Source organism: Callospermophilus lateralis, chromosome 18, assembly GCF_048772815.1.
Source record: "Callospermophilus lateralis isolate mCalLat2 chromosome 18, mCalLat2.hap1, whole genome shotgun sequence".
In the NCBI taxonomy this organism is placed as follows: domain Eukaryota; kingdom Metazoa; phylum Chordata; class Mammalia; order Rodentia; family Sciuridae; genus Callospermophilus; species Callospermophilus lateralis.
The window spans coordinates 16,110,353-16,131,682 of NC_135322.1; the positions used below are offsets into that span (position 1 = coordinate 16,110,353).

General features: G+C 38.8%; 1 protein-coding gene across 1 annotated transcript in view; it reads left to right on the top strand.

Annotated features, from left to right (window-relative positions):
- LOC143383298 (uncharacterized) overlaps nucleotides 1–4,589 on the top strand; it is a 28,363-nt gene extending 23,774 nt beyond the window's left edge. Inside the window, 2 exon segments of the mRNA XM_076837684.1 lie at nucleotides 2,672–4,440; nucleotides 4,442–4,589. Of these exon segments, the coding sequence (XP_076693799.1) occupies nucleotides 2,672–4,440; nucleotides 4,442–4,507 (1,835 nt within the window). The 3' untranslated portion in view covers nucleotides 4,508–4,589.
- The last annotated feature ends 16,741 nt before the right edge of the window (nucleotides 4,590–21,330 follow it).

Below are 21,330 nucleotides of genomic sequence, written 5' to 3' on the forward strand. Positions count from 1 at the left end.
ACTTGTAATCCTCCTGCATCAGCCTCCCAAGTTGCTGGGATTAGAGGCATGTACCACTAAACTGGCCTCAAAACCGAGCTTTTGATATTTTCATCTAAACCTTTTCTTACTACAGTGCATGGTTTCCAATAATACTTCCATTATTCTAGATGTTCAGGAGAAACACCAGGAATCCTCCTTATTTTCTCTACCTCATATTACAAGTACACTGCATCATTAAATCCTCTTCAGTATACCTTCAAAATATATCCAGAATCCAATGATATGTCACTTCTTCTACCCCTATCTCCACCATTATCTAGTCCAAGCTATTTGGTTGCTGTAGCCTCCTAACTTCTGTCTGCCTAGTTTTTGTACTGTCAGGCTGTCCTTTGATTTGATGAAACAATCAGAATGATTCATTTAAAAAAATTTGTTTTTGGCCGGGCACAGTGGTACATGCCTGTAATCCCAGTGGTTAGGGAGGCTGAGGCAAGAGGATTGCCAGTTCAAACCCAGCTCAGCAACTGCAAGGTGCTAAGCAGCTCAGTGAGACCTTGTCTCTAAATAAGACACAAAATAGGACTGGTGATGTGGCTCATGGTTGAGTATCCCTGAGTTCAATCCTCAGTACAAAAAAAAAAAAAAAAAAATGTAGTTGTAGATGGACATAATGCCTTTATTTTATTTTTATCTTTATTTTATTTATTCATTTTTATGGGGTGCTGAGAAGCTGTACCATTGAGCTACAACCTCAGCTCAAGAATGCCTTTATTTTGCTTATTGTTATGTGGTGCTGAGGATTGACCCCAGTATCTTATGCATGTTAGGCAATTGCTCTGCACTGAGCTACAGCCCCAGCCCCAGAATGATTCATTTTAATCCAAAGAAAGGTTTTTTTTTTTTTTCCATGTTGTTTCTCACAACTATCTAGTGGCTTCCCATCTCAGAGTAAAAGTCAAATTTTTAAAAATAGTGAAATGTTTCTTTTTGTTTTCCTTTGAGGTCAGAGAAATTTTCCCCCTTCTGCTGAAGTGTATCCTTGGATATTTATAATTTTAAAAAGAAGTTTATTTCTGCTGGGCACCATGGCACACACCTGTAATCCCAGCAACTCAGGAGACTGAGGCAGGAGGATCTTGAGTTCAAAGCCAGCCCCAGCAACTTAGCAAGGCCCTAAGCAACTCTGCGAGAACCTGTCTCTAATAAGGGGCTGGGGATGTAGCTCAGTGGTTGAGTGCCCCTGGGTTCACTTCCCAGTACCAAAAAAAAAAAAAAAAAAAGTTGTTCCTTTCTAATCCCTGCTGTCTTGTGGGCCATGGACTCTGACATTTTTTCAGGTAATTAATATAGAGACTTATGCAATCAAAGTTAGCAGATGTCCTGAGGATAACTGTAACCACAGCATGTGTACCTCTCTAGTTTCTAGTTCTCTGGACTATAATGCTGGGTGGTAACTGTTGCGGTACTTCTGGAATACTTTATTTTCTTTTAAGCCTGACCAGTTTTCAAAGTATATTTGTAATATTTCACCCAAAACTTAGGGACATTTTTCAGAAAGTCTGGTGCACCATCCACACATCAAGTAAATCCACTATCACATTTTTATATAAAACAGTTCTTATTGTTGATCCCCACCCCCAAACTCATGGTTTCCTTTTGTTGTCAACTCCTTCCTCTCTCCCTAGCATATGAAAACTACTCACCTATTTTCCATCCCTATAGTTTGCCTTTTCAAGAATGTACATAAATAGAATCAAAATATGTAGCCTTTGGGCTCTGGCTTTCTTACCAAAATACATTAAAGATTTGTTAATATTGTTTCATCAATCAATAGTTTGTTTCTATGTATTGCTGAATAGTGTTCTATTGTATATAATTGTCAAACTGTTGATCATTCACCTTTTAAAGAACTTATGGGTTGTTTCCAGTTTGGGGCAATTATGAATAAAGAAGCTGTAATACTTGGTGTTTGAGCATAACTGTAAATATCTTTAAATATGACTGCTATATCATTTGCTGAGTATGTTTCATTTTTATAAGAAACTACAAAGTGTTTTCATTGTACCAGTTTGCATTCCCAGGGGTAATGTATAAGACTTTTCATGTTCTATTTCTTGATCTGTATTTCCATCTATAATGGTGAGGTTTTTTAAAATAAAATTCATGGAATCTATATTACTCCAGATGCCTTCCATCATTTTAGAAAATTGCCTTTTTCTTTTCTAGCATCCTCAATATTTCATGAGAACTTTCATTATGTTTTAACCCTGTAGTAGTGCCTGGGCAGTGATAAAAGGTATTCTTTTGGGTTATACACATGTGAGCTTGGGTAGATGAGTAAACAAGAGAAGACATGACACAAAGTATGAAGGATGAAAATAGAGAGTGTCTCCCTATTCAAAATAAAAAGAGCTTGAGGTGTAATTTGGTGTGCAAGGACATGGGTTCAACCTCCAGTACACAGGGAGGGAAGAAGATAGACAGGATTTTGTTTTATGAAATTGTGTGTGTATATTATATTTTTATAGTAGGTTTTGATATGAAAGAAAGGTATTATTATGGATCATAGTAAACAATATTTGAAAAATACTGTTATAGGCCTATTATTTCTGTATTATTTGTTTTATCTGCCACGGAAATTCTTTGGAATTATTTCTCTTGAATTACTTGATGTTGTCTTATCTTTCAGACTTGCCTTCAAGGTGTTCAAATAAGGACTTATCTCCAGAAAAGGACACTAATAAAACATTATCTCAATGGGAAATGAATAACAGGCTTGAAAATTGTGAGCTTTCAGAGACCAATTTCAGAGATTATTTGAAAGTCAGAGTTAAGTTGAAGAAGCAACAAGAAAATCAGAAGGACTATTTCAGGCAGGGGATGATCATATATGACAATATGTCCATTTTCAACCATCATACCTACTTATCTCAACATCCAAGATGTCACTCTACAGAAAAACCCTATAAATGTAAGGAATGTGGGAAAGCTTTCAGACGAGCTTCACACCTAACTCAACATCAGAGTATTCATACTGGTGAAAAACCCTATGAATGTAAGCAATGTGGAAAGGCCTTTAGTCGTGATTCTCAGCTCAGTCTTCATCAGAGACTTCATACTGGTGAGAAACCCTATGCATGCAAGGAATGTGGGAAGGCGTTTACTCAAAGCTCACAACTTATTTTACATCATAGAATTCATACTGGTGAAAAACCATATAAATGTGAAGAATGTGGGAAAGCCTTTATTCGTAGCTCACAGCTCACCAGGCACCAGAAAGTCCATACTGGTGAGAAACCTTACGAATGTAAAGAATGTGGGAAGGCCTTTACTCAGAATTCACAACTTACTCTGCACCAGAGACTTCATACTGGTGAGAAGCTCTATGAATGTAAAGAGTGTAGAAAGGTCTTTACTCAGCTCTCACAACTTATTCTACATAGAAGAATTCATACAGGTGAGAAACCCTATGAATGTAAGGAATGTGGGAAAGCTTTTATTTGTGGTTCACAGCTTTCCCAGCATCAGAAAATTCATAATGGGGAAAAGCCATATGAATGTAAGGAATGTGGAAAGGCCTTTATTCGGGGCTCACTACTTATGCAACATCAAAGGATTCATACTGGGGAAAAACCTTATAAATGTGAAGAATGTGGGAAGGCCTTTATCCGAGGTTCACAGCTTACTCAACACCAGAGAATTCATACTAATGAAAAGCCCTATGAATGTAAGGAATGTGGAAAGACCTTTAGTCATGGCTCACAACTTACTCAACATCAGCGAATTCATACTGGTGAGAAACCCTATCAATGCAAGGAATGTGGAAAGGCTTTTAATCGTGGCTCACTCCTTACTCGACATCAAAGGATTCATACAGGTGAAAAACCTTATGAATGTAAAGAGTGTGGAAAAAACTTTAGTCGTGGCTCAGAACTTACTCAACATGAGAGAATTCACACTGGTGAGAAACCCTATGAATGTAAGGAATGTGGAAAATCTTTTATTCGTGGTTCACAACTTACTCAGCATCAAAGAATCCATACTGGTGAAAAACCTTATGAATGTAAAGAATGCAGAATGGCCTTTACTCAGAGTTCACATCTTTCACAACATCAGAGACTTCATACTGGTGAGAAACCCTATGTATGTAATGAATGTGGGAAAGCCTTTGCTCGTGGCTTACTGCTTATACAACATCAGAGAATTCACACTGGTGAGAAACCCTATCAGTGTAAGGAATGTGGGAAGGCCTTTATTCGTGGTTCACAGCTTACTCAACATCAGCGGATTCACACTGGAGAAAAACCCTATGAGTGCAAGGAATGTGGGAAAGCCTTTAGTCATGGCTCTCAACTTACTCTACATCAAAGAATCCATACTGGTGAGAAGCCCTATGAATGCAAAGAATGTAGGAAAGCCTTTACTCAGAGCTCACATCTTTCCCGACATCAGAGAATTCATACTGGTGAGAAACCCTATCAATGTAAAGAATGTGGAAAGTCCTTTACTCGTGGTTCACAACTAACTCAACATCAGAAAATTCATGTCAATGAAAAATCATTTGATTATAAGGAGTGTGGAATAGACTTTAGTCATGATTCACAAGTTTTTATATGAATTATTGTGTTCATTATTCTTTGTGCTCTCACACATAGCATTATCTGGTTATCCGTTACTAGTACAGAGTCTTAAAAATGTGAATTGGGGACAGATTTGTCTCATAAAGTTCAGCATTGAAAAATTTAGATGGGGCAATGAAAATGTTAATGTGGTCTATGTAGAAAATAAACTTTTATTATTAGAACCCTATTAAACAGTAGCAAATTAAAATAGAAAATAATTCTGTTAATGTAGTAAACATAGGAAAGTCTTTAACCATAGAAAATATCTTTTTCAATATACTCTTGGCTCTGCCCATTTATTTCTTTTATGACATTTGTCATAAAATACCATTACTTTGATTTGTTTGTAAGGTAGACCTAGGAATAATACATTTTTGTAAGATTCTTGAAAGTATTATGTGTTATTACATGTAAAATCTCTTAGAACAGTGCCTTGAACATAGCATATCATGAATTTTAGGTACTATTTTCATTTTTCTTATTTTACAAGATTTGCATGAGAGGAGGGCACTTATGAGTGTTGTTAGTATCAAGAAATATTTCATTAACATTTATCCCAGGTTATTTGGGGGGTGGAACTACATGCTGTCATGAGACAACTTTTGTTCAATATTGTAAGAGAAAATTCATACTGTAAAGAAGCTGTGTAGTATCAGTGGGTTATTAAGAAAAACTGTTACAGAATTTAGGACAAGCGTGAAGTGATTTGTTATAAAGTCTACATATTTGCATCTTTCACCATCTCTAACAATTCAAGAATATTATTTAGAAATGAAAAAAAATAGCCAGAATAAATCTACTAGGAAATTTTTTTAAACTTGAATGTACTTTTCAGTTAAACTGAAAATAAAGATTAACATGCACAGTTTATGTTGAAACAGAAAAAAAGACGAGTTTGCATTAGAGACTATTTCCCTACCCAATATCCATTTTTCTCTTTAATAATAAATCCTGGGCTAAAACACTATCTTAGTCTCCCTTTCAAGTCAGCAAGATGGAAGTGGTCTTTGTGTGTCTAGGATATTTATGAAATTCTTTTTTCTTCTCTGTTTCTTCTTTTTCCTCCCTACAAAATAGACATCTAAGCTGAACTTCTGTCTGTCTCATGGGGACTTTGAGGATATCTTGGTGTTATGTATGTTGGGTCAAAAATACTGAAGGAGACCAAAATCCTGATGATTTTGTGGAACAGTCATACCTTCTCTGGTTCTGCCTGCCTCCCATGATTCTTTATATAAAATTAAAGCAAACCTCTTATTTGTTGATGCTGTTTTAGTTCACTTGTTAATAATAAACTTCTCTTGAGGATATGGAAAATGTACCAGGAAGTGGGGTGCTGTGAGTAAAAGAAATCTTAACATTTTTAGTATGAACTTAATGACCTGGGAGCATGTGGATCTACCCAGTTCAGACTAAAAAGCAGTGTTCTTATTTTTGTAGACAAAACATTTGTTCAAACTGCCTCCTCCTGTCTTATAAAGCAGGTCTTATGCCAGTTCTAGACTGTTTTTTGATGAACCCTCAAATGGAGATTTTAAAATGGAAGGAGTTATTCAGTGTTTCTTGCTGAATAATGTCTTATGACATTATTAATGTCTTTGACATTAGTAATGTCTTATGAATTACTAAAAGAGCTTAAAATTATATGCTTTAAGACATGTTATCTCTGTCTCCAAATGCTTAATCGTCTTTCCTTAATAGAAATCATTTACACTGACTTAAAGGGACAGTTTGAACAAGATTTGAGACTATTGCCTATTCCTGCAAAGACAGGCTAGCAACATATGCTTTCCCCACCCAAACCTATTGTTCTAAAATTAGTCACATTTATTGGAGACATACTGTATTCCAGCCACTACCCTTGATATTTGGGGTATATCAGTGAACAATTCTAGCAAAAGGAGATGAAGTATGTATAGGGTATGTTAGAAGCTAATTGTTACTGGTTGGAAAAGCCATTTAAAAAGAGATGGGAGAGATATGACAGTTTAGGTTACTATATGAAATATAATAATTCAAGGTAGACCATGAATGAATACAGAAGCATCAGAGCCAAGATTTGAAGAAGTAAAGAAGGAAACCAATTAGTGTCTAACAAAGAGCCTTCCAGTGAAGGAGATAAGTGAGAGCAAAGAATCTATAATGGTACTTTAATGGTGTATTTGAGGAACATTAGTGAAATTACATTAGAATTTTACACAAGGGAGCAATTAATAAGACAGGAGGTCAAAGAAGTAACAGGCATATTTTGCAGGGCTTTGTAAGCACTTAGAATTGTATTCTGAGGGAAATGTCAGCCATTTGAGGGTTTCATCAAAAGACATGATCTGACATGTAGCTGTTGTACAAAACAAAAATAAGTAGATAAGAGTAGAATACTGTGGGCCAAGCATGGTGGCTGATGCCTGTAATCCCAAAAGCTTGGGTGACCAAGGCAGGAGGATCACCATTTATCAACTTAGCAAGACACTGTCTATAAATAAGAGATTTTTTAAAAGGCTGGGTTGTAACTCAAACGTTGAGTGTTTGCCTTACATGCATGAAGCAATGGGTTTGATCCTCAGCATCACATAAAAAATAAATAAAACAAAGATATTGTGTTCATCTACAACTAAAAAAAAATGTAAAAAAAAAAAGACAGTATTTTGCTGTAGTTAAGGACCTCTGGATTCAATCCCTGGAACCAAAAAAAAAAAAAAAAAAAAAATGGAGAAGGCAATGGCAATAATTCAAATGAAAGATGAAGATGGCTTAGGCCAGGATGGTAACAATGGGTCTGGTAAGAATGGGATGTAGTCTACCTACATGGTAAATGCGATGAAGCAAGTTTTATTTAGTGGTTAAATGTTAGGTATGAGAAAGAAAATGCCTAGGTGAATTCAACTCAAAGGTTTTGGTTCTGAGCACTTGCAAAGGTGGTGAATTCCATCAAATAAGAAGAGGAAAGCTACAGTTCCAACAAATGTGTGGAGGAAAATTGGGAGAACAGTTTTAGAGGTTAAACCTGAAGTGTGTATTAAATACAGAACTGAAATATTGGCCTAGGCACTTCAATATAATAGCTTGTACTACCCTAGAGGCTATATTTATTTAGTAGTTATTACCTATACATATTTAAATTCCCAAAACAGGATAAGACAATTAGGAACTTGAGTGTAAAAAACAACAAAGACTAAGCCATGTTGCATCCCAATGTTCAAGAAAGGGACAGACCAGTGAGGAAGCTACTATGGAGGACCAAAGTGGTGGGAGGGGAACCAAGGGCAGGGAATATAGAAACCAAATGAAAGTAGGACAGACAATCAATGGTAACAGATACCCCTGGAAAATTAAATAATACAAGATTTGACAATGGCCCTTGGGTCAAGCAATATCAATATTACAAGTGACCTTGAGAAGGATAGAGATATATTGTCTGTTTCAGAGTGGAGAATACAAAAGTCTGATAATAGGATACCATGATGACCCACTCATTGCTTATGCAACAAAGTCACAAGCACAAAAGCAGTCCCAGGGGTCCCCCTAGAAAGCATTTTAGAGGTGGTATTTGGCTATTCCGAGACTGATGTGCCACTAAAGTAGACTTGCAGGAGCCTTGAAGACCCAAACATGGCTAAGGAAACCAAAAAGCATACCTGGAACCACAGGAGGAGTTGTGCTGGAGGCAGAGCCAAATTAAGAGGCTCTGACAGTATTCAAGTAGCAGTGGAGGACACAGTAAATGCTTCAGGTCATGCATAAGACATGACTTCCAACTGCCAGGTTGGTCCTGCACTAATGTGAAACTTAGTTTGGCCACAGAAGCCACCACTTTAGTTCATCATATTATTACCAAATAATTACTCTCAATCAGTCAGCTACCGTTAGGTTTGTTATTGCCTTTAAAGGAAGAGGAGAATGTTGTTATAACCACCTTCCTTATCCTGTTTATACTTCTTCTGTAAGTCTAAACTGAGTTCCAAGTCAGGTTTTTGTAACTGGAAGTTGGTGCCGAATTTTAGAAAGCTACCTCTCTAGAGTCTGAAACAGTAACCCAAGTCATAACCTCCAACCCATACAGGAGCCCGTGTTAAAAAATCACTCCTTGCCAGCAGGTGAGAACAAACAGGGACAGGGTCTCAAGGAGGAAAGCAGAGTAGACAGGCCCCTATCTACTGCACAAGCCATACTCCCACACACAATCAGGTAGCTTCTCAGGGCACATAACAGCATCCTACGGTGCAAAGGCCGTCCCATTCTGTGGTCCACAGGGTGGATTCCGTGAGAGAAGAGACACAGGCATATCCACAAAGCAGGCCTGATGCAGGGATCCCATGTTGCAGATCGTGCTGCTAATGTCAACTCTTCCACCTACTTGGCCTTGCTGTACTTCTCAGATCCTGGGACCATCCTTGCAAACGGCCACAGCACATCCACAGCATATAAGGGAGAGTGCCTGCTTGGCTAAGTCTCCTGGACGTATCCCTAGGCTGGAAAGACATGCATGCTCAGTTGCAAATCCAGGAGACTGGGCTGTACAAACAGGAGCAGTGCGACTGGCAACCTCTTGCAGCCTTCCCCTTAGGATCTGATCTTTCAGACATCTGGGTCGCTTCTGCCACCACTGTGGTCGCCAAGCTTCATGGTATGAGGTGGGCCCAGTGTATTCCTTTGTGGAGCTGATTCTAGAGTGGATCTTGGGGGAAGTGGGTTAAATTGCATCCAGGATAAAATCAGGTAACAGAAATGAGGACAGTGAGGTACATGAAGCCAGTTGATGAAAGTGTCAAATGAAAACTTATATAAGATAGGTCCTCAGCAGGCCTCTATCCTAGAAGCAAACCCCATACTGATAAACACCTTCAGGGAAATGTAGACATGAACATTTTAAGAATACAAAGTATAGCAATTCCCTCAAGGAATTGGTGTCCCAGGCGGGAGGATGGAGCTAACATGTTTCAGAAATATATAGGCTATTCCAAGAGTGATAATTCACAACAAGGCATGATTCTAGAAACCCTGGGGACTCCAGCAAGGATAAGGACACCCAAAATTCTACCTGTGGGGACAAGAGGAACTGTACTGGAGGCTGAATTACTTTTTGCAGAGAAAAGGGACCCCTCAAAGGCACCCCACAACTTTGACCACTACCCTCCTTCCACTTACCCTCAGTTCCATTGTCTTGGTGAAAGAAGATTCAATGCTGCAAAGCAGTCACAAAAAATAGCAAAACAGGAACTGATATCACTTAAGAAAATGCTGACGAAATACAATGTTTACTTCAATATGAAGGCCATTTATGGGTATATATGTCTCACCCTTTGTGAACCATACAACCTTCTGATTGGTCACTGAGAATAAGAGCTACCTCATGTGCAGAAGCCATGGAAGCCCAAGGCTGCATTGTAATTACACCTCAAGTCATTAACATATATGTGTGGTACCAATGTGGTGGTGCACACCTGTAATCCCAGCGACTCAGGAGGCTGAGGCAGGAGGATTGCAAGTTCAGAGACAGCCTCAGCAACATAGAGAGGGCGTAAGTAACTCAGACTTTAAATAAAATACAAAATAGGGCTGGGGATGTGGCTCAGTGGTTGAGTGTCCCTGAGTTCAATCCCTGGTACAAAAAAAAAAAAAAAAAAAGAAAGGAATGAAGGTAGGAAAAGGAAAGAAAGGAAGAAATAAATGTGTGGAAAAGGAAACACTCATGGAAGGGATTCCCAGAAATATGTCCTTTAACTAAGAAATGCTTTTTATTCATAAGAATGCAATAGAAAACAAGGATATGAAAGACAAGGTCGAGGAATAGTAAAGGCTGGAGGCTGCTCAGGAGAAATTACTCCCAATTTCCAGGTAGATCCTGGATATTGGTGCAAAATGGGAGACTAGCCATTGATTTAGTTCATGAGGCTCTGCTCAAGGTGAGCTCCTCTATTCCCTCACTGTGCTCTACTTAGATGTTATACGGGGAACAGGAAATTGATGTTATAAGGACCTTATTTGTGTACTATTTGCACCTCTTCTTTAAGTCTAAACGGGTTCCCCATGAGGTTTCTGTTGTGTGTAGGGGGTAGGGGTATCACCTTTTTTCCTGGTATTTTATTCATGCATTATAATTAAACATAATGGTGGGGTTGTTACATATTCATATATGTACATGATACAACAATGTAACTTGCCGATATCATTTCCCAGTATTTCCCCTTTTCTCTTCCCTGGCATTGGTCCCATTCCTCTTCTCTACTGATTTCTTTATGATTTTCATGAGATTTCCCCACCCCCTAGCTTTATTTTCTGTTTTCCTCTCTAGCTTCCACATATAAGAGAAAACATTTGACCCTTAACTTTCTGAGTTTGCCTAATTTCACATAATGTTCTCAAGTTCCACCAATTTTCCTGCAAATGACAATTTCATTCTTCATTGTGGTGAATAAAACTTTGTGTGTGTGTGAATAAAGTTTTATTCACCACAATATATAATTCTCTTCATCCACTTGTCTACTCATGGGCACCTAGTTGGTTCCATAATTAAGATATTGTAGATTGTGCTGGTATAAACATTGGTATGTATCACTATAGTAAGCTGATTTTAGTTCTTGGAGATAAATACTGAGGAGTGGGATAGCTGGATCACATGGTGGGTCTATTCCTAGGCTTTTGAGTAATCTTCATACTGCTTTCCAATGTGATTGTACTAATTGGCAGTATCAACAACAATGTATATTTCATTAAATAATTTCAAAAGCATTGGCATTCTTTTTTGAAAATTTGTTCTAATTATACGTGACAGTAGAATGCATTTTGACACAGCACACATAAATGGAGTATAACTTCTCATTCTTCTGGTTGTACATGATGTAGAATTACAGTGTCATGTAATCATATATGTACATAGGGTAATAATGTTTGATTCATTTAACTATTCTTCATGCTCCTACCTCTATATCCATTCCCCTCCCTTCACTCCCCTCTGCCTAATACAGAGTACCTCTATTCTTCCCTAGTGCCCCACCCTTATTGTGAATTAGCATCTGCATATCATAGAAAACATTCAGTCTTTGGTTTTGGGGAATTGGCTTATTTCACTTAGCATGATATTCTCCAACCCCATACATTTTCCTGCAAATGCCATAATTTCATTTCTGTTTAAGACTGAGTAATATTGTGTATATATACCACAGTTTCTTTATCCATTCATCTATTGAAGGGCATCTAGGTTGGTTCCATAATTTAGCTATTGTGAATTGTGCTGCTATAAACATTGATGTGACTGCATTACTATAGTATGCTGTTTTTAAGTCCTTTGTGTATAAACCAAGGAGTGGGATAGCTGGGTCAAATGGTGATTCCATTCCAAGTTTTCTGAGGAATTTCCATACTGCTTTCCATAATCTTTGCAACTATTTGCAGTCCCACCAGCAATGTATGAGTGTGCGTTTCCCCCACATCCTCTATGTTTATTTTAGGTTTTTTTTTTTTTTTTTTTTTTAGTTTTCGGTGGACATAACATCTTTATTTTTATGTGGTGCTGAAGATCGAACCCAGTGCCCCAAGCATGCCAGGCGAGCACATTACCACTTGAGCCACATCCCCAGCCCTAGCTTGTATTCTTGATAATGGCCATTCTGACTGGAGAGAGATGAAATCTTAGAGTAGTTTTAATTTTCATTTCTCTAATCACTAGAGATGTTGAACATTTTAAATATATTTGTTGATCAATTGTATTTCTTCTTCTCTGAAGTGTCTGTTCAGTTACTTAGCCCATTTGTTGATTGGATTATTTGTTGTTCTGGTGTTCAGTTTTTTTAGTTCTTTATATATCCTGGAGATTAAAGCTGTATCTGAGATACATGTGGTAAGTATTTTCTCCCATCTTGTAGGCTGTCTCTTTGTGTTATGGTTTCCTTTGCTGAGAAGAAGCTTCTTAGTTTGAATACATTCCATTTCTTGATTCTTGATTTTACTTCTTGTGCTTTAGGAGTCTTGTTAAGGAAGTCAGTTCCTAAGCCAACATGGTAAAGAATTGGGCCTACTTTTTCTTCTATTGGACATAAGGTCTCTGCTCTAGTGCATAAGTCATATATACACACACACACACACACACACACACACACACACACACACAGATAGACATAGATATATCATAAATATACATATATATATTATATATATATATATATATATATATATATATATATATATATATATATATATATATTAGTTGTAGTTAGACACAATATCTTTATTTTATTTTTATGTAATGCTGAAGATTGAACCCAGTGCCTCACACATGCTAGGCGAGTGCTCTACCACTAAGCCACAACTCCTGCCCTGCCTAAGTCTTTTATCCACTTTGAGTTGATTATTGTGCAGGGTGACAGGGGTTTAATTTCATTTTGCTACATATGGATTTCCAGTTTCCCCAGAATCATTTGTTGAAGAGGCTCTTTTCAACAATGAATGTTTTGGTACCTTTGTCTAGCATGAGATAACTGTATTTATGTGGATTTGTCTGTGTGTCTTCTATAATTCTGTAACATTAGTCTTCATGTCTTGTGCCAAAATCAGATATTCTTGTTACTATAGCTCTGTAGTATAGTTTAAGGTCTAGTATTGTGATATCTCCTGCTTCACTTTTTTTTGTAAGGATTACTTTGGCTATTATGGGTCTCTTATTTTTCCAAATGAATTTCATGATTGCTTTTTCTATTTCTATGAAGAATGACATTGGGATTTTAATAGGAATTGCATTAAGTCTGTATAACTCTTTTGGTAGCAGGCCCATTTTGACAATAATAATTCTGCCTATCCAAGAGCATTGAAGATCTTTTCATTTTTCTAAGATCTTCTTCAATTTCTTTCTTTAGTCTTCTGTAGTTTTCATTGTAGAGGTCTTTCATCTCTTTTGATTCCTAAGTATTTTTTGAGGCTATTTCAAATGGGATACATTTCCTTATTTCTCTTTTAGTGAATTTATCACTGATATATAGGAATAGGTTAGATTTATACATGCTGATTTTATATTCTGCTATTTTGATGAATTCATTGATGAGTTCTAGAAGTTTTCTGGTGGACATTTTTGGATCTTCTAAATATAGAATTATGTTCTCAGCAAATAGTGATAGTTTGAGTTCTTCTTTTCCTATTTGTATCCCTTTGATTTCTTATGACAATCTAAGTGCTCTGGCTAGAGTTTCCAGGATTATGTTGAATAGAAGTGGTGAAAGAGGGATCCTTGTCTTATTTCAGTTCTTAGAGGAAATGCTTTTAATTTTTCTCCTGTTAGAAGACATTGGCCTTGGGTTGGGATTGTATCTCAGTGGTAGTGCACTTGCCTCACATATGTGAGGCACTACTTCAATCCTCAGCACCACATAAAAATAAATAAAGATTTTTTAAAAAAGATGATGTTGGCCTTTGGTTTAGCATAGATAGCTTTTACAAAGTTGAGGTATGTTCCTACTATTCCTATTTTTTCTAATGTTTTGAACATGAAATGGTGCTGTATTTTGTGAAATGCTTTTTCTGCATCTATTAAGATGATGATATGGCTTTTGTCTTTAAGTCTATTGATGTGATGAATTAGATTTATTGATTTATGTATGTTGATCCAACCTTGCATCCCTGGGATGAACCCCACTTGATTGTGGTGCACTACCTTTTTAATATTTTTGTATGCAATTTGCCAGAATTTTATTGAGAATTTTTGTATCCATGCTCATCAGGGAAATTGGTCTGAAGTTTTGGGGTCAGAGTCATACTATTCTCATAGAATGAGTTTGAAAGGGTTCCCTTGTTTTCCATTTCATGAAATTATTTGAGAAGTATTGGTGGTAATTCTTCTTTTAAGGGCTTGTAGATCTCAGCTAAGACTCTGTCTGGTACGGAGCTTTTCTTGGTTGGTAGGCTTTTGTTTATCAGGGAAGGTTTTTATTTTGTCAATTCTGAAACTTAATTTCACTGAGTATAGCATTCTTGGCTGGCCTCTATTTTCTTTCAGAGCTTGGTATATATTACTCCACCTCCTTGCTTTGAGGGTCTGGATTGAGAAATCAGCTGAGATCCAGATTGGTTTCCCTCTAAATCTGACTCGTCAGTTTTCTCTGGCATCCTTGAAAATTCTATCCTTAAAAATTCTATCCTTATTCTGTATGTTAGGCATTTTCACAATAATGTGCCTTGGTGTGGGTCTGTTGTAATTTCATACATTTGGAGTCCTGTAAGCCATCCATATCTGATTTTCCATTTCAATCTTTTTTTAAAGAGAGAGAAGAGAGAGAGAGAGAGAGAGAGAGAGAGAGAGAGAGAATTTTTCAATATTTACTTTTTAGTTTTCGGTGGACACATCTTTATTTTATTTTTACATGGTGCTGAGGATAGAACCCAGCACCCTGTGCATTCCAGGCGAGCGCGCTACCGCTTGAGCCACATCTCCAGCCCTATTTCAATCTTTATATAATATATATTTGTGGTTGGACACAATACCTTTATTTTTATCTGGTGCTGAGGATCAAGCCCAGGGCCTCGCACATGCTAGGCGAGCGCTCTACCACTGAGCCACAACCCTAGCCCTCCATTTCCTTCTTTAGGTTTGGGAAATTTTCTGATATTATTTTGGTTTGTATTTCTGAGCCTTCATCTATCCTGAAAAATGTTAAATTTGTTCTTTTCATATTATCCCATATTTCTTGGAAGTTCTGGTCATGGTATCTTAACATCTGCTTGTTTATATTTTTCAGAATTTCTCTCTTTATTGAAGTGATATTTTACTTCCTGTATTTTTTTCTCTGATTTCAATACATTATCCTTTTCCTTGAAGATTAGTATAACCATGTACATTCTAAACTCCTTCTCTGACATTTCTTCCACTGTAGTGGCAATATATTTGGTTCTTCAAGTATCTCAGTTTGTTTGGGGCAGTTTGTTCCCTTACTTTTGCATCTTGTTTGTGTGTCTACCCATCTAACAGTATGGACTTGAGGCAGTAGAGTTTTTGCTGTGGACTTCCTGTGTCCCTGAAGGTTTCCAGTACTGCACTATTTAGGGGAGATAAACAGTAACAACAACAAATGAAAACAATATACAGCATTGAACTGATTAGTTCTTGCTATGACATCTACAAGATTGTCACAATAAACAGAAATTATATCATCAGTTATTGCTTTCAATAAAAATAATAAGTTTGCAAAATGGTTTACATTTTGAATGTTAGACAGGGAGAGAACAGAAGTGATGTAGGATGTGATGATGAAGAAGGATAAGGAAAGAAGATAGAAGTAAAAAAATTAAAGGAAGTGGTTGGGGTTGTGGCTCAGCAGTAGAGCACTCATCTAGTACACATGGGGCTCTGGGTTGGACCCTCAATAAAAAAATAAATAAAGTAAAGGTTTTGTGTCCACCTACAACTAAAAAAACATATTTAAAAAGATAAAAGGAAGAGTAAAAGAATAATAGATATTGGCCATTAGCAAAAGAAAAGAGAGAAAGAATCAAGGAAACAGATAAATGACAGAAAAATGTATGAAGTAAAGATTTTAAAAATTTAAAAATAAAAATAAAAAATACAAAACAAAACTGAAATATACTAATCAAACATCCTAGTCCTCACAAAACTAATCAATAAAAAAAAAAACTGGCTTCAAAATGCTAGAAATGAGAAAAACAAATATGAATGTATAAATATGGACAAATTTCCATGAACCATTAAAGTTATTATTATCATTAGGTACTGAGGATTGAACCAGGGGGGTGCTTAACTACCCAGGCAGGGTGCTTACATCCCTGGCAGTTTTTTTATATTTTACGTAGAAACAGGGTCTTGCTGAGTTTCTCAGGTCTTTACTAAGTTACTGAGACTGGTTTTGAACTCACTGCCTGCCTCAGTCTCTCAAGGCACTGGGAGTACAGACATGAGCTACCACATCTGGTAAGGTCACAATTAAATAGAGAAAAGGAAAAAAATGATCTCAATGAAAAGTTAAAGAATTTTTTTCTGTTGGAGTTCAAAAGATTCTCACCTTTCCTTCTCAGCAGGGTTAGGTGGGGTGGTCTGGAGTGTGATGCTTGCTCCAACCTCAGGGTGGGGTGGCAGGAATCTAGGAGGTGGGGTTTAGGCTCAGGTAGTCTCCAGGTCCTTCCCTGATGCCAACTGGTTTGGTGATTTTAAATCAGCACAACTCCAGGACTCAGCAATTGCTGCTCCATGTTGACAACTGCACCCCTGGGTTCCACTCACGCAGTGGAGGACCCAATTCTTAGTCCACTCCATCATCTGTGGATCCTGTGTTTCTTGGTCTTGGGTTTAGTTTCCAAACTCAATCTGTTCTGCCCCCACAATTTCACATTCCTGGTCAGGTGCATCTCTCCCAGCCAGTCCTGCAAACAGCCAGATTGGAGGGGGAGGAGGGGAGCTGGGTGGGTTTCCACAACCAGTAAACCCCTTTCCACCTTTTATTTTTTCCTGGTCACTTGGGCACTCTATGTCATGGAATTGTGAGTTTGCCAGGCCTGTATTTGGGGCCAAACTCAAGTTGGCCAGGAATCAGCTCCCCAGCTGCTGGCCCCCACACTGCAGTGGCAAATGGTTTCTTCCTCTATTCCCCACATACAGCCGGGAGAGATGCTTCTTTCCCACACAAGGATATCGTGTAGAATGCCTTGCAGTTTACTTGGGCAATGTCTTTGATCTCTAAATTCTCCATACCCAGACATGCCTCAGGTCTCCTAAAAATGTAGGTTCCTTTAATTCCCTTATCCTTCCACTTTGCTCATGGAAGGACCACTCTGGCTGGTGCCTCCAGGTGTGGCAGCAGTGGTGGCACTGAGAATTTCTTCCTTATTTAATTATATCCAGCCTCCTGAGTCCCCAATGTACTTTGAATGTCCAGTATTAAATCCCAGTAAAGTCACCCCCCCTTTTTTCCACACATCTTGCTGAGAAGCTGCCTATCTGCTTCTTTGGTTTCACACAACAAAGCAGCCAGGAAAGTGACTTTCTCTATTCTGCCACTTTGAAACCAACCAATTTGTGTGTTGAACAAGGTGCTTTGTCTCTTGGCTGGGTTTAGCTCAGCAGTAGTCTCTACCCTGTGAACTTGTAGTGATCCAGTAGATTTCCAGGAGTGAGATGCAGCTGGAGTGACCTATAAACTAAAGCTGGTTGAAATACTTTTCAGCTTCCCTTCTCACAAATATAAGATAGGATGGAATTGGAGGTACTGTTGTCTGGAGTTTGGTCTAGACCGACCAGATTGATGCACTCCCAGGGTGGAGCTGCTGCAGAGTTCTAAGTGCAGAGTTCCATCAGCTGGCGCTTGGCTCTAATTAAGCCCTTGGGACTTTGTTGTGTGGTATCTGAAGAGATTATATAAACACCCACTGTGGTACTGGGCAGATGCCTATCTCAGCTGGAAGTGTGAATCTCAGGAGCATCTTGAGAATTTTACTTCATGAGGCAGAGTAGCCAACCCCCCAGAGGTTCTCACACTCCACTCCCTCAGCTCAGAATCTCCATAAATATTGCCTTGCCAGGCCTAATCCCCAAGTGTGTTCATGCCTATCTGTTCAGTTTCACAACCCTCTTCAGCTGGTCATGTAAGCCACCAGGCTCAAGGGAAAATGAGTTGCATTTCACTCTATATCTCTGACATAAATCCTTCTGGGTACAGTCTTCTCTGTGCCTGTTTCAATTGCATTCTGCTAGGTGCACTGTAGGTCACATGGTATGCATTTGCTGGGACAGTATGGCAGTGTTTGCTATGATTCCCCAGGCTCCTGTAGCAGCAAGCTGCAATATGATCTCCCCAATGGCTTCTTGCCTCATCTCTCCACATGCCAGTTGAGAAACATAGAGCACTTTTCAGATACCAGGTCACTGTGCAGCCTCTGGATCAGATAACTACAGACTGCTTTTCTGTTCTATGGGTTTTTGTGTGCCAAATTTGCCCATTGTGTTTCTTTCTGTGTTTGTTAGTCCTCCTCCCTGTGGTGAACTGGCACTGCTGCTGCTACTGCAAACAGCTTGGTTCCAATGTATTCGTTCTTGTCCTTTGTTCAATAAGCCTGAATTTCTGAGTCTAAGAGACTCTGACTGTTCAATATTAAATTTCAGTGAATTCCTTCCTTCTCTCACCCACCTTGCTGTGAAGCAGTACTCCTGCTGTTTGAATCCTGAGCCATGGAGCAACTGGAAATGCAGCCTTCTTTTAATCTGACATCTGAATCATGCCAGCTTCTTTTGAGAACGATTACCTCTTCAATTAGGAGGGGCTTCCAAAGAAGCCACCCAACTCACATGACCCTCCATAAACCTAAATAGGAATCACAATAGAAAAAGTAATCACATCTTCCCCTGAAGGCAAAACAGATACACAGTGTCAGGGTTGCCATCAGGAATAAAAACTTGAGGAAGGCCCTTCCCAATGCACAAGGTCCTATTGGGTGCATGCACACACGTGAGCAGTTCTTCAAGCTACCAGACTCTGCTCCTGGCTTAAAAGCTTCCCTAGAGCAAAACATCCTGCTGCCACACAGACATTCCACCCACTAGGTTCCAGAGAAAACTCCCCACAGGAGAATCCTCCCACATTCTCAGAACTGGGAGAGAGGCCCTGATGTGCCAGGTTAACAATGACACTACTTCAGCCTGTCGGCCCTTGTCATCATTTGCATATGGAATATCCCCACTAAGGCCCATACATTAAAGGCTGTGGTGCCTTTACCACCCATGGAGGTGGTAAAACCTTACCAGGTGGGGCCTAGGGGGAAAAAGGTAGGTCATCAGGAGTGTTTCCTTTGAGGGGATATTGGGATCCCAGCCCTTTCTCCTCTCTTTTTCCCTCCTAGATGAGGTGGGCTGTTTCCTCCATGATACATTCTCACCATCTTGTTCTGCCTCATTATAGGTACAAAATCAACAGAACCAGACTGAATCCTTCAAACCATGAGTCAAATAACCTTTTATCCTTAGAAATTTCTTATTTCAGGTTTTTTTTTTTTTTTTGTCACTGTGATTGACACAGTATTCCCTAACCCCTCATGTCTCTGGACCATTCCACTGAGCTTTGGAGGAGACAGGCCAGAGCCCAACCCCTTTGCACAGTCAGGGTGGTTTCCTGCCCCTCAAACTCTAAGCAGCCACAACAGTTGCTGTGACATGAGCTCCAGGCTTGTGGTATATATGTGTGCCTTTTCAGGTCTTGTTAAACTCCTAGAAGCCAAGCTGAGGCAAGAGAAGAGGGAGGGCAGTGATCATCAAGGGCCAGAAGAGCCTCCACTCCTCTTCCTCTCAGGATCAGAACCACCAAACCGTTCTGTCACTTCCACTGCTCTTGTGGTGACCATTTTTTGGTGTGAAGATATACTTGATTCCTTTTGTAGATCACATTTCAGACTAACTGGAGTGAGAGTTTGTGGGAATGGGGTCAGATCATAAGAATCAAGGAGGAGCCAGTGAGGAAGAAGACATCTGAGTACCCTAGTGAAGGTGTCAATGGAAAACTCACTGAACCTCAGTCAACTGCTTCCCTTTGAACTGGCCCTAGAATGACCCCAGCATGGACTCAAACACCATGGCCTCCTGATTCTGAGAAGTGCCTTCAAGGAAATGTCTACTTGAGTACAATCACAGTAGCAGCTGTAGTAAATGTGATGTGGACCACGTGTGGAATTGGGACCCCACCACCAGATGGGCAGAAGCAGTATTTGGCTGAATAAAAACAATGATAAGGGCTGGGGTTGTGGCTCGGCGGTAGAGTGCTTGCCCAGCATGCACGGGGCGCTGGGTTGGATCCTCAGCAACAGAGATGTAAAATGAGGATATTGTGTCCACCTAAAAATAAAAAATTAAAAAAAAAGACAAACAATGATAATATGAAATGCTCCCAAGGAGCATCAGTGACTTCCCAACAAGGATATGGGAGCTAAAAACCTGAGGCCACAGGAGGAGCTGTGCTGGGGGCCAGGCCAAGTTCTCTGTTGCATAAAAGACAAAGAGACCTCTCAAAGGAACACACCCTACACCTGGGACTACTGCCCCACCTTTACTAACCCACCCAAGACCTAGTGGAAACCAGAAGAGTCAATGCTGGTAGCCACTCAAGTGTGGTAAAACCAGAACTAGATGTCACTTAAGAATTAAAAGAAAGTGCAAATGTAATGACAATATTTATTATAAGGGAAATGTTGGCTGGGATGGACACATCTCCTCCCATGTGAATCATACAGTCCTTTGATTGAAGCCAACATATACATTGTAGGCATAGGGGATGGAATCCCAAAAAAGCTATGTTAATTATACTTTTTCAGCCATTAAGAAATGGGGAGGGGCAGCTGGGTTGTAACTCAGTGGTAGAGCACTTGCCTAGCATGTGTGAGGCACTGGGTTCAATCCTTAGCACTATATAAAAATAAATAAATAAAGGTATTGTCCCCATCTATAACTAAAAATAAAAATCATTTTAAAAGTTCATTCTTTCAGAAATTTATTTTGAAAAAAAACATTTTTAATATGTGGGGACTGGGAATATAGCTCAATGATAGAGCACCTGTCTGTCATATTTCAGCCCCTAGATTTGATCTAGAGCACCACACACACAAAAAATGCGTGTGGAAGAGAAAATACTCATGGAATTGATCCATCTTTAACTAGGAGACCATTTTACTCATAAAAGTCACACAAACACAACTCAAGTTCCATCAAGGATATGGAAAACATGGGAAAATGTAGATAATAGAAAAGGCCAGA